The sequence below is a fragment of the Sus scrofa genome, chromosome 10 (assembly GCF_054392235.1).
Source record: "Sus scrofa isolate SSC_HxYL_T2T_F1_AM1 chromosome 10, Sscrofa_HxYL_maternal_Yorkshire_Landrace_v2.0, whole genome shotgun sequence".
NCBI lineage: Eukaryota > Metazoa > Chordata > Mammalia > Artiodactyla > Suidae > Sus > Sus scrofa.
In genome coordinates, this window is record NC_139392.1 from 71,778,720 (window position 1) to 71,795,409 (window position 16,690).

A 16,690-nucleotide genomic window follows, 5' to 3' on the forward strand; every position below is an offset into this window, starting at 1 on the left:
GTGGCAGCATTGGGTGTTTTCAGCATGCTGGCTTTTGGGCATTCCCGTAGGCGTGTGACGGTATCTTGTTTGAACGTGCAGTTCCCTCATGGTGTGTGAGTTGGAGCATCTTCCTTTGCTTGTTTGCCATCCGTGCATCTTCTTTGATGAGGTATCTGTTCGGGTCTTCGGCCCATTGTTACATTGGGTTGCTTATTCTCTTACCGAGTTTTGAAAATTCTGTGTTTTGGAAAGAAATCCTAATGCAAAAAAAGGTCAGGCAAAAGTTTCATCGCAGTGTGTAGCTCTTTTTTCATTTCATTAAGATTGTGGTTCTTAGAAGAGGAGTTACGAATTGTAGTGAAGTCTCAGGAAACTTTTTTTAATTTAATTTTGATAGTGCTTTTTATTTGCAACCAAGAAGTCGTTACCAGAGCAAGGGCCACCTAGATTTCCCCCTGTGTTGTATTTCAGGACTTTACACTTCTGCATTTTACATTTAGGTCTGTAACCACTTTGAGTTAATGTGTGTCAAAGGTATAAGTTCTGTGTCTAGAGTTTTGTATTTGTTTTCTTTTTAGGGCTGCAGCATATGTAAATTGGGGGTCACATTGCAGTTACAGCTCTGGCCTACACCACAGCAACTTGGGATCCTTAACCCACTGAGCGAGGCCAGAGATTGAACCCACATCCTCATGGACAATAGCTGGTTCCTTAGGGTTGAACCACAGTGGGAATGTCCTGGTTTGTTTTTTGTTTTTGTTTTTGTTTTTTTTTTTTTAGTTTTTGCTTTTGTCAATGTCAAGTTCCGGCATCATTTTTCTTTTTCTTTCTTTCTTTCTTTCTTTCTTTCTTTCTTTTTTTTTTTTTTTTGTCTTTTGTCCTTTTAGGGCCACACCCACAGCATATGGTGGTTCCCAGGTTAGGGGTCTAATCAGAGCCATAGCTGCCGGCCACAGCCATGCCAGATCCGAGCTGCGTCTGCCACCTACACCACAGCTCATGGCAACGCTGGATCCTTAACCCACAGAATAAGGGCAGGGATCGAACCTGCAACCTCGTGGATCCTTGTTGGATTCATTTTCGCTGTACCACGATGGAAACTCCACCATTTGTTGAAAAGCTTGTCCTTTTTTTCCAGTGAATTGCCTTTGATCCTTTGTCAGAGATCCCTTGGCTATATTGATGGGCTCTGTCTCTCCTGGTCCACTGATCTGTGTGTCTGTGTTTTCCCCAATTGATTGCTGTGGCTTTAGAGTAAGTTTTTGAGTTGGGACGTGTCCACTTTGTGAGTTTGCTTTTCTTTCTCAGTATGTTATTGGCTATTTTGGGTCTTTCACCTTTCCATATAAATTTTAGAATTATGTTGTTGCCATTCGCAAAATGAACTCGGCTGTGATTTTTGCTGGGGTTGTGTTGAATCTCTAGATCAGGATCAGAAGTGACTGGCCAGGGGTGGGGCTGAAAGTTCCATCCCCCTCATCACAGGGTTGGGTGCCCTGGCACCCAGCCCCCAACCTTAGAAACTTGCAGAAGTCACCTCCTTAAGGACAAAACAAAGAGAGCTTTGTTGCCCTCTGCACTTAGGCAATGCTAAGGGTTTGTCTCTGTCCTGCCAGAATCTGGAAGCCCACGAAATGTGTGTGTATTTCTTTTCTTTTCTTTTCTTTTCTTTTCTTTTCTTTCTTTCTTTCTTTCTTTCTTTCTTTCTTTCTTTCTTTCTTTCTTTCTTTCTTTTCTTTTCTTTTCTTTTCTTTTCTTTTCTTTTCTTTTCTTTTCTTTTCTTTTCTTTTCTTTTCTTTTCTTTTCTTTTCTTTTCTTTTCTTTTCTTTTCTTTTCTTTTCTTTTCTTTTCTTTTCTTTTCTTTTCTTTTCTTTTCTTTTCTTTTCTTTTCTTTTCTTTTCTTTTCTTTTCTTTTCTTTTCTTTTCTTTTCTTTTCTTTTCTTTTCTTTTCTTTTCTTTTCTTTTCTTTTCTTTTCTTTTCTTTTCTTTTCTTTTCTTTTCTTTTCTTTTCTTTTCTTTTCTTTTCTTTTCTTTTCTTTTCTTTTCTTTTCTTTTCTTTTCTTTTCTTTTCTTTTCTTTTCTTTTCTTTTCTTTTCTTTTCTTTTCTTTTCTTTTCTTTTCTTTTCTTTTCTTTTCTTTTCTTTTCTTTTCTTTTCTTTTCTTTTCTTTTCTTTTCTTTTCTTTTCTTTTCTTTTCTTTTCTTTTCTTTTCTTTTCTTTTCTTTTCTTTTCTTTTCTTTTCTTTTCTTTTCTTTTCTTTTCTTTTCTTTTCTTTTCTTTTCTTTTCTTTTCTTTTCTTTTCTTTTCTTTTCTTTTCTTTTCTTTTCTTTTCTTTTCTTTTCTTTTCTTTTCTTTTCTTTTCTTTTCTTTTCTTTTCTTTTCTTTTCTTTTCTTTTCTTTTCTTTTCTTTTCTTTTCTTTTCTTTTCTTTTCTTTTCTTTTCTTTTCTTTTCTTTTCTTTTCTTTTCTTTTCTTTTCTTTTCTTTTCTTTTCTTTTCTTTTCTTTTCTTTTCTTTTCTTTTCTTTTCTTTTCTTTTCTTTTCTTTTCTTTTCTTTTCTTTTCTTTTCTTTTCTTTTCTTTTCTTTTCTTTTCTTTTCTTTTCTTTTCTTTTCTTTTCTTTTCTTTTCTTTTCTTTTCTTTTCTTTTCTTTTCTTTTCTTTTCTTTTCTTTTCTTTTCTTTTCTTTTCTTTTCTTTTCTTTTCTTTTCTTTTCTTTTCTTTTCTTTTCTTTTCTTTTCTTTTCTTTTCTTTTCTTTTCTTTTCTTTTCTTTTCTTTTCTTTTCTTTTCTTTTCTTTTCTTTTCTTTTCTTTTCTTTTCTTTTCTTTTCTTTTCTTTTCTTTTCTTTTCTTTTCTTTTCTTTTCTTTTCTTTTCTTTTCTTTTCTTTTCTTTTCTTTTCTTTTCTTTTCTTTTCTTTTCTTTTCTTTTCTTTTCTTTTCTTTTCTTTTCTTTTCTTTTCTTTTCTTTTCTTTTCTTTTCTTTTCTTTTCTTTTCTTTTCTTTGTGACGAAGCCCATGGCCTGAGGAAGTTCCCGGGCCAGGGAGGGATGGACCCTGGTGCCACAGCTGTAAGTAATCAGAGCACCTGTGGTGACAACTCCAGGTCCTTAACCTACCATGCCACCTGGGAACTCCTGCAGCATATGGAAGTTTCCAGGCTAGGGGTCAAATCAGAGCTGCAGCTTCAGGCCTATACCACAGCCACAGTAATGCGGGATCTGACCCAAGTCTGCGACCCGCGCCACAGCTCATGGCAACACCAGATCCTTAACCCACTGAGCAAAGCCAGGGATTGAACCTATATCCTCATGGATACTGGTCGGGTTTGTTAACTCTGAGCCACAATGGGACCGCCTCCTGTATTATTATAAATCACAGTGTCGCAGTTGGTCTCTGTTTTGCCTTTCTTGCTTAATTTCAATTCCAGGTCCTCTCCTGGAGGGGTGGTCCCTTTTCTGGTCATGGACTGGACTTGGCCTGTCCCTTCGCTTCTTACAGAGGCCCTCTTCTTTTGGGTGGACAGATCCTGCCCATTTTTAGCTGCACTCTTCATATCGGTCCACAGTGTTTTCTAGTGGACTGAGTTGGCAGTTTGGGGTTCTCTCTTCCCAGGTTCTGGGGCGCACCTCTTGTCTCCTCTTTCGGCACACAGAAGCCCAGGTCATGCAGGGGTGTCTTGGGTATCTAAAGTCTGTCCCCATCCACTTGTATCTGGGACTTGGTGGCGGTACTTTGTCCCCTCTTTTTACGTAAAGCATGTCCTTGGCTTTTTTTTTTTTTTTTTTTTGATTCTTTTTAGGGCCATACGTGCTGCATATGGAAGTTCCAGGTCAGAGGCTGAATCAGAGCTGCAGCTGCCAGCCTGTGCCACAGCAACTGGGGATCTGAGCCACATCTGCGAGCTATACCACAGCTCACGGCAGTGCCAGATCCTTATCCCATTGAGCGAGGCCAGGGATTGATCCTGCATCCTCATGGATACTAGTTGGGTTCATTACCTCTGAGCCACGAAGGGAACTCGAAGTCAGCCTTTTGAGACTGAAGGGAGAGGCCTGGGAGGCTAAGGAAAAGCCTTAATGCTTCAAAGCCCAAGGACATGGCTTGTACATGATGTCAAGGCCAGGAGGAGTATGCTGGATCAGCGAGCATCTCTGCTCCTAGTAGCATTCAGGGATCTCAGTTCCTTTCTAGGCCTTTCTCTGAGCTGCCTGTAGCAGCGTCCTCATCTACCTGCTCAGAGCTGGGCGGCCAGTGCTCAGAGGAATAGCAGACCCACTGCCATGAGGTTCTCAGTCTGGAAGGGACACTCAGGATCCCTACATCTAGTCATTATTTTTGGAAAAAAAGGGAAAATAATGTGAGAAAAAAATATGTATCTACACGTACGATCAGATCGTGTTGTTGTTAATGTGAAATTGAGCACCATACATCAGTGATAATGGAAAGTAATAAATGAAAAAAAAAAAAACAAAACTCGACAAAATTAGTGGCTCAGTGTTCAGCAGAGAAGGTGTCTGGGTCGATACAGCCGCCTCTCGAGAAAGGAGACAGGCACACTGACTCCGCTGAACCTCTCATGATTTCCTAACCGAGTGACATCAGACCAGACCTAATTACCCAGTGTGTATGAATTTACTTCTATAATACCATTTTTATTTATTGTTTTACTTAGGCTCATCACAGCCCACAGGTCAGCATCTCTGATGATTTGCTCTGAAGCCTCTGCTTTGGTAGATTCTTCAGGAAGGGTTGAGAAGGTACTCCCTGAGTTTTGCATATAGATAATAGATAAAAAGTTTGTGCCTTTTTCCTTGAAAGTCAGTCTTACTGGATCTGAAGACTCATAATTTACTTCCTGGAGTATTATAAATGTGTTAGTCTATTTTCTTCTGCATTATTGCGTGCCTGTCCAGAAGTCTGATGATCTAATTTTATTTTCTTAGATAAACACTTAGTCTTTTTTTTCTTAGATGCTGAAAAGGGTTTGTTTTTGTTTTAGTTTTGTTTTTTTTTTTACTTGAAGTCCAGGTGTATTCGTTTCTTGTGCCTGTTGTAACAAATTACTGTGAACTATGGGAATTTGTTCCCTCATAGTTCAAGAGGCCAGAAGCCCCAAATCATGGTGTTGACAGGGCCACACTCCCTCGGGGGCTCAGGGGGACAGTCTGTTCGTTGTGTCTGGAGGGGAGGCTCCACAGTGTCCTTTTGTTGCTGAAACTCAGACTCTGTCCACCGGTGTCCATAGAAACGCAGAGACAGAGTTTTGGGTGAAGGAGAGAAAGAGCTTCGATTGCTTTGCCAGGCAGAGGCGGCCCCAGCAGGCTAACGTCTTAAAGACTCTGCCCTCCATTGGGAAGAGTATCATAGTAAAAAGGAGAAAAACAGCGTTCCGGATAAGAATCAGGGTTGAGGGCAGATATGCCTTCTTTTTTTGGGGAGAATCTTGAGTCATCGAGGTTGGTGTCGTGAGATCTCAGCATGATCCCGGGTTATCATATCTCGATTTTTCCTAAAATAAAAATACTTGGGGAAAGGGCATATTGGTCAGGGATTAGGGCTGTCTAATAATCTTTGATGCACAGGCTGTAGGTGTCTAAGCTATAGCTGACGGGTGATTGTGCTGAGGGTGTCATTACGCCAGGGAGGAGCACATAGAAGGGCTCCAAGCCGTTTAATTTTAAACTGTCATTTCTAAAAGAAGCACAAGGAGTATAACTTTTCCCTTAGGTGTATGAGGTGCCTGCATCACTTTCAGCTGGGAGACCCGTACCCTGCTCTAACTAGCACACCCTGCTCCAGCTAGTACTCCCTGCTCTAACGAGTGCCCCCTGTATCATTACCACTTATATATGGAGTCTAATAAAAATGATACAAAAGTAACCCATTTTCAAAACTTGCTATACTGTGATAGTGTGTGGGGGAAGTCAAGGAAAGCTTTCATACCATTCTGACCTTTCCTCTTGCCCCCGACATTTTAAATTATGAACAGAGTTCAAAAGAAATATTTTTTTGTGACTCTGGGTGTGTTGATGAATATGATATTTGTATTACGTCTTGGTCTGAAACATTCTATTGTGTGTCTTCACTTGAAGGTATTGTCAGAAGCTGCATATTTAGGAAGATCTGAATCTCTCTCCTTCTATGGAGGGTGAAATAAAGTCAGCATGGACACAGGCAGGCGTTTTAATGGTGCATCGTGGAGACCCAGGACCTAAATCGGTCTGCATGGCTGCATGATGCTGACCCGTGGCCAGTCTCCCGCATCCCTGCAGAGTCTCCACATCAGGGTTATTTCGGACTGTCACTATTTCTAGCCTACTGGGAGCCAAAACGCAAAAGCCTTTTGAACCATCCTGTATTTTAAGTTCTGATTCCTTCTTTTTGGTCAACAACCTTGGGAGGAGTTGAATCAACGGAGTGTTTGATTACGCTGTCGTGTTGACAGTATGATCTGCAGAGGTGCGCCGAATTTGAAGGGTCCCCCCTGGAATGGAAAAATGACTCCAAGGTGACCCTCCTCGAACATCCCAGGCGGTATGGCTGTCTCCCAGTGTGGTCTTTGGGTACACAGGACCTGATGAAAGGGGGTGACCCACATCCCTTGTGATGATAGCGGTGCTTTTCTGACTGCCTCCACGGGGAACGCAGCCTCTGCGATGGATGGACGGTTGCGTCCCAGTTTTTTGTGGCAGATGTTCCAGAATCATCCGTTGGCACCCAGAGATGGCCAGTTCTGACAAGATTGCAGAACTTTCAAGTCCTTTATCACTGGGTGTGTTTTCAAGTCTCACTCCCCTTGTCTCATCCTGGCTCCGTTTGTTTTTTCTCTGGATATGAATGTCTTTCTCTGAAGCTAGAACTATTTATTTATTTTTATATTAATTTTTAAAATTATTTTATTTTTTTGTCTTTTTAGGGCCACACCTGCAGCATATGGCAGTTCCTACGCTAGGGGTCAAATTGGAGCCATAACCACCGACCTGCACCACAGCCACAGCAACGCTGGATTGAAGCCACATCTATGCCCTACACCACAGCTTATGGCAGACCAGATCCTTAACCCACTGGGTGAGGCCAGGAATCAAACCCACATCCTCATGGATACCAGTTGGTTTCTTAACCTGCTGAGCCACAGCAGGAACTCAATTTTTTTTTTTTTTATTAAAGTTTAGTCGATTTACAATGTTTTGCCAGTGTCTGCTGTACAGCTATATATATATATATATATATATATATATATATATATATATATGTTCCCTTATATTCTTTTCTGTCACGTTCTATCCTGAGAGACCGGATATAGTTCTCTGTGCTGTACAGTAGGACTGCATTCTTATCCATTCCAAATGGAATAGTTTCATGCACTCACCCCAAGCTCCTAGTCCCTCCCATTCCCTCCCCCTTGGCAACCACAAGACTCCATGTCTGTGAGTCTGTTTCTGTTCTGTAGGTAGGTTCATATGTGCCCTATTTTAGATCCCACGTAGAAGTGGTAACAGGGCATTTGTCTTGTCCTTTCTGACTGAGTATGATCATCTCCCTTGACTCACTGAGTGAGGCCAGGGATCGAACCTGCATCCTCATGGATACGAGTCGGGCTCGTTTCTGCTGAGCCACGACTGCAGCTCCCATGCCTTAAAGCATTTTTGGACGTGTCATCCCACTTTTAGTGATGTCTCCTGACCTGCCGTCATCCTTTCAGATACACCCTCCTGTGCCCACGATCCTTTGATACGTTGCCGTTTAGGGTTTTGGCGCCTAGTCGGTGTTACCTAAATTGAGGGATGAAAAGTGGTTTATTGTCCAAACCAGGACCGTTTTGAGAGGGACAGCGGAGTGGGTGCAGTCGAGGACTGGCCCATCTGACAGGTATACGGGTGACATTACTTTTGAGAGAATCTCAAGGGAAGAGACTCTTGGCACCCTGAGTGTGCCTGCTCAGTATCCATCCAGTGCCTGCCTGGCTCCTTGATGGAAATGATCAAAATAGCCAGTTTTCTTTTTTTTTCCGGTCCTCACATGCAGCATATGGAAGTTCTTGGGCTAGGGGTCATATTGCAGCTACAGCTGTGGCCTACACCACAGCAACTTGGGATCCTTAACCCACTGAGCGAGGCCAGGGACTGAACCCACATCCTCATGGACAATAGCTGGCTCCTTAGGGTTGAACCACAGTGGGAACCTCCTGGTTTTTTTTTTTTTTTTTTTTTTTTTTTCCTTAGTTTTTGCTTTTGTCAATGTCAAGTTCCAGCACTATTTTTTTTTTTTTTTTTTTTGTCTTTTGTCCTTTTAGGGCCACACCCACAGCATATGGAGGTTCCCAGGTTAGGGGTCTAATCAGAGCTGTAGTTGCCGGCCTAAGCCAGAGCCACAGCAACGCCAGAACCTAGCCGTGTCTGCCACCTACACCACAGCTCATGGCAACGCTGGATCCTTAACCCACAGAACAAGGGCAGGGATCGAACCTGCAACCTCGTGGATCCTTGTTGGATTCATTTTCGCTGCACCACGATGGAAACTCCACCATTTGTTGAAGAGCTTGTCCTTTTTTTCCAGTGAATTGTCTTTGATCCTTTGTCAGAGATCACTTGGCTGTATTGATGGGCTCTGTCTCTCCTGGTCCACTGATCTGTGTGTCTGTGTTTTCCCCAATTGATTGCTGTGGCTTTAGAGTAAGTTTTTGAGTTGGGGCGTGTCCACTTTGTGAGTTTGCTTTTCTTTCTCAGTATGTTATTGGCTATTTTGGGTCTTTCACCTTTCCATATAAATTTTAGAATTATGTTGTTGCCATTTGCAAAATGAACTCGGCTGTGATTTTTGCTGGGGTTGTGTTGAATCTCTAGATCAGGATCAGAAGTGACTGGCCAGGGGTGGGGCTGAAAGTTCCATCCCCCTCATCACAGGGTTGGCTGCCCTGGCACCCAGCCCCCAACCTTAGAAACTTGCAGAAGTCACCTCCTTAAGGACAAAACAAAGAGAGCTTTGTTGCCCTCTGCACTTAGGCAATGCTAAGGGTTTGTCTCTGTCCTGCCAGAATCTGGAAGCCCACGAAATGTGTGTGTATTTCTTTTCTTTCTTTCTTTCTTTCTTTTTTTTCTTTGTGACGAAGCCCATGGCCTGAGGAAGTTCCCGGGCCAGGGAGGGATAGACCCTGGTGCCACAGCTGTAAGTAATCAGAGCACCTGTGGTGATAACTCCAGGTCCTTAACCTACAGTGCCTCCAGGGAACTCCTGCAGCATATGGAAGTTTCCAGGCTAGGGGTCAAATCAGAGCTGCAGCTTCAGGCCTATACCACAGCCACGGCAGTGTGGGATCTGAGGTGCCTCTGCGACCTACACAGTATCTTGTGGCGACACCAGATCCTTAACCCACTGATCGAGTATCATGGATACTAGTTGGAATCATTTCCGCTGCACCACGATGGGAACTCCTCCTTGTCTTGATCTTGACCCAGGGTCAGTACCAGACCTCCAGGGGTTCCTGCACAGCTCAGCGTGGAGTGGTCCCAATCCAGCGCTAAGAGAGCTCTCTCATGCAGTTACATGTAGGAGGGTTGACTGCATGTGTGAGTAGCTGAAAGATACCGGAAGCCAGAGTTCCCGCTGTTACAGAAAAGGATTACAAACTGGAAAGCCAGAAAGCTAGAAGGAGCCGTGACGAGTTGTATTAGAATTAGTCTCTTGGTGTGAACTTGTGATTATCAATAATATAGTGAAATTTCTGTGTGTGAGTGTGTGTATGTATTCTCGAATTCTGAGAATATGGAACCCCCAGGTAACAGTGAACACATCTAGTGCCCAGATTGTGATTTGTAAGTACTATTGTCCACAAAAAGAAAAAAAAAAAAAAAAAAAGAAGCGGAGCTCAGTGGAGAAACAGCTGATTGATTCCAGGGCTGTGGCAGCAAATGTACAAGATGAACTTGACTGTCTCTGTCCAGAAAGCGGGGACGTGCTCTGAGTGAGGGGGACATGTCTGAAGGACTTAGTGGCCAGTTTGGATGGGCACCCACTGGCCAAATCTGGGACCAGGGGGAACATCGGCATAATCTGAGTAAATGATAGAACCCATCGGCTAAACCAGGAGACCACGAAGCCATACACATAGGAGTCAATGAACCACGACTTCTCAGCAGCAGCTCCATGGACATCGTGGATTGGATGGTTCTGGGCTGGGCTGCCTGGTACCTTATAGGATGTTTAACAGCATCTCTGGCTCTTTACCTGCTAGATGCCACTGCTTTAGGTCAGTGCTGTGCAACAGAAATGTAATGTGGGCCACATATGAAAGTTTAGATTTTCTAGAGGCTACAGCTGTTAGAAATGTCTCAGACAGGAGTTCCTATTGTGGCTCAGTGGGTTAAGGACCCAGCGTTGTCTGCATGAAGATTTGGCTTTGCTCTGTGGGTTGAGTACTGAGATAGTGTCTGTGAGGATGTGGGTTTGATTCCTCGCCTTGCTCAGTGGGTTAAGGATCCAGTGTTGCCTCAAGCTGCGGTGTAAGTCGCCGATGTGGCTCAGTTCCAGTGTTGCCATGGCTGTAGCGTAGGCTTCGGTGACAGCTCCAGTTGACCCCTAGCCTGGGAACTTCCATATGCTGCAGGTGCAGAAATGAAGGGGAGAAAAAAAGTCTTTGACGTTGCCAGGTGTCCTCTGAGGATCAAAATTGGCCCAGTTGGGGACCATGAAATGCATGTGGAAAGGGATCTTTATATTGTTTAAAAATACCCTCCCTGGAGTTCCTTGGTGGCCTAGTGGTTAAGGAGCTGGCATTGTCACTGCTGTGGTGCAGGTTTGATCCCTGGCCCTGGAACTTCTGTGTGCCGCAGGCATAGCCAAAACCTGCTCTCCCCCCCATTTTACTAATTACAAAGGGGAATTTATAAATTTACGGTGGAGAAGCCTGGCAGCTATAAGTGATGAAGGGATGGTCACAGTGATGGGCAGATTGAAACCCTGAGCCAGTCGATAGGGAGCAGTCAGAAGATTGCTCTTGCTTAGTATTCCTGCCAGAGGTGCATTAACTTAAATCTGATCAAGAGTATGGAGTTCCATCATGGCTCAGCAGAGATGAATCTGACTAGTATCTATGAGGACACAGGTTCGATCCCTGGCCTTGCTCAATGGGTTAAGGATCCAGTGTTGCCATGAGTGTGGTACAGGTCGCAGGTGAGGCTTGGATCTGGCGTTGGTGTGGCTGTGGTGTAGGCTGGCAGCTGCAGCTCTGATTCGACCCCTAGCCTGGGAACCTCCACATACCGCAAGTATGGCCCTAAAGAGACCAAAAAAAAAAAAAAAAAGAATAAACAAAGGACAAAACCACATGGAGGATGTAATACCAAATAACTTGGCCTGCAGGCTGCACACTTGCCAGAGTCATGAAAGTCAAGGAAACAGGTACTCAGACATAGAGGTGACTGAAAGAGGTCTGTCAGCCACATGTGATGTGGATTCTGAGCTGGATCCGTTTTTCCTGTTGGGGACACTTGGTGAAACATGGATGGGGGCCTCAGGATTAGACAGTAATGATGTGTTATGCTCAGTTTTGACTTTGATGATTGTGTTCTGGTTATGCAGGAGTAACCTAAAGTTGATGGGACACCAGGCTGATAGACAGCTTCGTTTCAAATGGGTCAGGTTCAGAGGTTCAAATTTTGAACTTTAACTTTGTGGTAGTTTGGGAAAAAAGAAAAAAAAAAAAAAAGACACTCCAAAGTTGTGGTCAGGGGTGACAAATAATTTTTTTTTTTTTCGAGGTTGCAGGGGCCCAACACTGAGACCTTTCTTGAGAAAGAAATATTTGTCTTATTATCCCTTTAAGGAAAAAACTCTGTTGCACTAAGAAAATGCTCTTATAGAAAGAATATTGGAGATGTTTCTATGTATGTTTAATATATCTACTTTTAAAATTGTGAAGTATGCTGTATTTAACCTACTTTATAGTGTAGGAAAATTACTCAGTGTGTTGTAATACTCTATATGGGAAAAAAGAATGTATATAACCAATTGATTTTGCTGTGAATCTGAAGCTTATACAACATTGTAAATTAACTATACCATGATAAAATTAAAAAACATATATTGCTAGAGAAACCCCCCAGAAAGTACACTGTATTTAATTAGTATAATTAATAAATTATGTATAATTATTTATATTTTAATTTAATATATATATGTATATAACACACACATATATACTCACCCATAAATGAAATATACGTATAACTTGCTGACTACACTGTGAAGTTTTAGAACCCAAAGTAGAAGATGGGTCACTTTTTTCCCTCTGGCTTTTTTTTCTTTTTTTTTTTTTTAAACTGGATATAGGTGTATTTTCTTTCTTGGTAGTTGGAAAAAAACATTTTTTTTTTTTTTTTTTTTTTAAAGCTGGTGTCTCTTGAAGCAGAATGAGCCTCCATGATAATGTTCGAAGTTGGTGATCCCTCTGCAGGTGCTTTGAAATGTCAACCAAAACCCAGGAGGCACTCATGGGAGGTTCTTCTCTGATCGTCCAAGAGCCTGCAGGGGAATTTGGGGGCTGATAATGGGTGCAGGGGAAGCAACGTGCTGTGGGCCTTCTCTGTTCTGGTCTCTGTTTTCTTTTTTCTTTTTACTGTTGCAGCTGCGGCATATGGAAGTTCCCAGGCTAAGGGTCAGATTGGAGCTGCAGCTCCACTTAACCCACAGCTAACAGCCATGCTGGATCCTTAACTCGCTGAGTGAGGCCAGGGATCGAACCTGCATCCTCACATCCTCACAGACATAATGCCTGGTCCTTAACCCACTGAGCCACAGTGGGAACTCCCAGGGGTCTCTATCTGGATGGTGTACTTTTTGAAGCCCAGCAGAGGGCGTTGTTCCTCTCCAGGCTCTGGGCCGGCTCTCCTGATGGGCTCTTAGGACCCAGACGGGTTATTCAGGTGGGGGCCGGAGGACCAGGTTCACAGAGGGGAGCCCACTGGTCCTTGTCACCTTTGCTCCTGTGACACGAATCTCGCATAGGGATGATTTGGGTCCATGAACTGACTGCGATTTTTTTTCTTTTTTACAGTCACCCTGGCCCACATCACACAGCTGGTCCTCAGCCACAACAAGCTGACAAGTAAGTCAACACCCTCCTCTCTCTCACACAGTTTCTGCCTTTGGGGGACTGGTCATATTGCCAGCTGTGCTCTTTTCCTTTAAAGACATTCACGACAAATGATCATTGGAGCAAACGGAAAAGTTACTTGGGTGACACTAAGTTACCTGGGCGGAGGGGGCCTTCCTGTGTTTTGTCATTTGCTCTGTTTTGAGGCTTCTTCCCTATCATGCGTGTAAATGGAAGAGAGGCAGTGACATTATTTTCCTCTCTGGAAATGGTCCCCTTCGGGCGTGGTAAATGCTACTGTGACCTGAAATGCTGGGACTTTCGTTATTATTTCATGGGGGTAAAAAAAAAAAAAAAAGCACTTAAAAATATTAGAGTAGCGAGTTCTCTGATGATCTAGTAGATTAATCCTGCATTTTCACTACTGTGGCTTAGGTCACTGCTGTGGCACAGGTTTGATCCGTGGCCCAGAAACTTCTTCATGTTGCGGGTGTGGCAAAAAAGAAAAAAGAAAGGAGTTCCCGTCGTGGCGCAGTGGTTAACGAATCCGACTAGGAACCATGAGGTTGCAGGTTCGGTCCCTGCCCTATGTTCAGTGGGTTAACGATTTGGCATTGCCGTGAGCTGTGGTGTAGGTTGCAGATGCGACTCGGATCCCGTGTTGCTGTGGCTCCGGCGTAGGCTGGCAGCTACAGCTCCGATTGGACCCCTAGCCTGGGAACCTCCATATGCCGCGGGAGCGGCCCAAGAAATGGCAAAAAAAAAAAAAAAAAAAAAAAAAGAGTGAGAACCTGAAATAAACATTGCAACTCTCATTAAAAGAAAAACAAACTAGAACGAGAGTTCTTTGCTTTCATTGATATTTTCTCCTCCAAAGGGGAAAATGTGACTTGATAGACTTTCCTTCCCTGCGTGATGAGTGGGGGGAGCACGAGTTGTGTTCTATACCTTTGCGTCTGTCTCTTTCCAGTTCTTGAGTCTGGTTTCTGAGGGACATTGTCCTGAGCATTGGCAGCGGCAGGGTTGACGTGGAGTAGGTTTCATACCTCTTTGTAAAGCCTAGCTTGTGTGAGTGATGTGGGCTCATCACTCTATTCTTAGAGCCGTGGCTTTAAAGATTTTAATAACAGGGACTCACTCTCGCTTCTCCTTTCTAATTGACTGTCACTTTTTTGTGCCTGCCTTATTTCCTGCAGACTTGAATGATTTTCCAATCATGTGGCAAGAATTTGTTGGGGAGCTTTCCAGAGTCCAGGGAAACCACACAGGATGTCAAGTGGGGGGATTTGTGTTATGATTGTGTATTTGTGCACGCGTGTGTGTGTGTGTGTGTGTGTGTGTACATGCGTGCACGCGCATGTGTGTGTGAATCATCCACAGCTTGAAGCGATGTCACTTCAATAAGGGCTGTTGATTGAGAATTAAGAGTGGCAGTTCAGGTCCCTTGTGTGCAAGAGACAGACTGATTATGTTTAGCTAAAAAGAAAAAAGAACAGCGCATATTTGTAAGGCAGAGGCGGAGAGGCGCAAATGTCATGGTTGAGAATTGGGAGTCCCAGCAGCTAAAAACGAAGGTGGCCGGTCACATGTGATCATTTTTCTACCAGGCACTATGCTGCCACGTTCATTGTTTCTGGAGCAAATGGTCCTGGCCCTCCCCTGAGACTCTAATCCCAGTTCAGAGGGGATTTGCAGCTTGTTTTGAAGGGTGGACTGCGTAATCCCTAAATTCCCCTGGATTCTGTGAACAGAAATTCCTAAAGCTCTCTGTCATCTAGTTCATGAAAATATTTCTTCATCGCCAAGCTTACTACCGCTGTTAGATCTTGTGTCATCATTGGAGCGAAAGACAGTTTATGTTGAAACAAGAAAGCCAAACGTGTTTTATTCCTGTTATATCATTTCTTGATCTGGTCCTTAAAAAATTTTTTCAGATGGTTGTAGTTTATTTCTTTGTTCTTTTTTTGGCCGTGCCCTTGTCATGTGGAACTTCCGGGGCCAGGGATCGAACTGTGCCACAGCAGCAACAACGCCGGGTCCTTAACCTGCTGTGCTGCCCGGGAACTCCTGTTTTTTCAATGTCCACAAGGAGAGAAATCTCAGGGACCAAGGGATCAGTTTCTTTTTCCAGGCGTGCGATAGGAGATTCATCTCGGAAGGCAGAAACGCAGAGTTAAATTGTGTCTGCTGTTCAAGAGGTTCACTGTATATGGGTCCAAACTTTATATTTTTTCTTCCCTTTTTCTTTTCTTTTTCCCATTTGAGACACTCTTGATATAATCCAGTACACTCTAATTAATTGTCTTGGTAAATTCTGTTTCATACCATTGTGAGCAGTGTCAGTGACACCCAATCTGTTCCACTAAGGTCAAATTAGCATCTTTTACTATTTTTCTGGCATTTAAGTGAATGGCTTTGCTGTGGTTTTCCAGTGTTTATAGTAAATATGTCCATTTGATGGAAATATAAATATGCATTACAGGGGCTGGGTGAGCCCACCCTCCTGTCACTTTTTATTGTAATCAGTGTCTTTCACTTTCCGTGGTTTTTAATGGGGTCTGGCTGACAGCCCCGTGTTCAAACCACTGGGACTTGGAAGATAACCCCCTCGGCACTGCTTGTATCCTGCAAAAGTCTGTGTGGTTTTCTCTTCATTTGCCAATTACTTTGTTGGCTGATGTCTCCACTTGTGTACTTATGGAATCAGTGACCAGCTTACTTAAACTGGGTTCTTTATCTGGGGATACCTTCTGACTCCTTGGTTTCTGTGGGGCTGATGTAACAGCCTGGCACTCAGTTGACCACTTTTTCCTGCTTGTGGGTTTTATTTGTGGTGGGGGGGTGGTGAGCCACCTTGTGGCACATGGAAGTTCCCAGGCCAGGGATCGTATCCGAATTGCAGTTGCGACCTGTGCTGCAGTTGCGGCAACACTGGATCCTTCACCCACTGTCCTGGGATGGGGATTGAAATTGCCTTCCGGTGCTCCAGAGATGAGGCTGGTTCTTTGGTGCTACAGCAGGAACTCCCTGCTGGTGGTTTTGACATTGAGGACGCAACATCCCTGAGGCCATGAGGAAGGAGAGCGGGCTGATGACCTTTAACATTTCCCAAGATTTTTGTGAGCAGAAATTCTAAGTTTTCAACATCTCAGTTTGTAAAAATCTTTCAAGATGATCAATCTAATCGCTCTTAGAGGTTTCTTGTAATTATTTCTCAATTATGACATGATTAACATTTAAGCCTGGGGGACTGGAGGAGTTCCCTGGTGGTCCAATGGTTAGGATTTGATGCTTTGACCGCCACGGTCCAGGTTCGATTCCATGGTCTGGGAACTGAGATCCCACATCATGCAGCTGCTCCTGGAGGATTGGGGCAGTGTTGACACATTTTGGGGAAGTCAGTGGGGAATGACTGTGCCTGTGACAACTTGCTTAAATCCGTGATGGATTTAAGGAGGCGGGAGGCAGAGGAGCAAGGAAATCTGGGTCTTTCAGGCCCAGTGCGAATGGTTGGAGGGTAAAGATGTGGTCTTCCCCCCAGGCCTGCAGAACCACCTGAGTTGCTGGGTCCCTGCACGCTTGCCTGTAATCCCACATATCCCCAGTAGGAGCCGCTGTTCCT

At 43.5% G+C, this 16,690-nt stretch overlaps 1 protein-coding gene across 44 annotated transcripts in view; it reads left to right on the forward strand.

Annotated features, from left to right (window-relative positions):
- Positions 1 to 16,690, forward strand: part of RSU1 (Ras suppressor protein 1) — an 883,461-nt gene that overhangs the window by 16,388 nt on the left and 850,383 nt on the right. For 40 of the 44 annotated variants that reach the window (XR_014817908.1, XR_014817911.1, XR_014817897.1 and 37 more), the window contains exon 3: positions 13,030 to 13,080. The exons of the other annotated variants lie outside the window; for them this stretch is intronic. Coding sequence is in view for 2 of the 40 variants with exons in the window: in XM_021064827.2 (XP_020920486.1) it covers positions 13,030 to 13,080 (51 nt within the window). In the remaining 38 variants the exon portion in view is untranslated. The remainder of the gene's footprint in view (positions 1 to 13,029; positions 13,081 to 16,690) is intronic. 44 annotated transcript variants of the gene reach the window in all.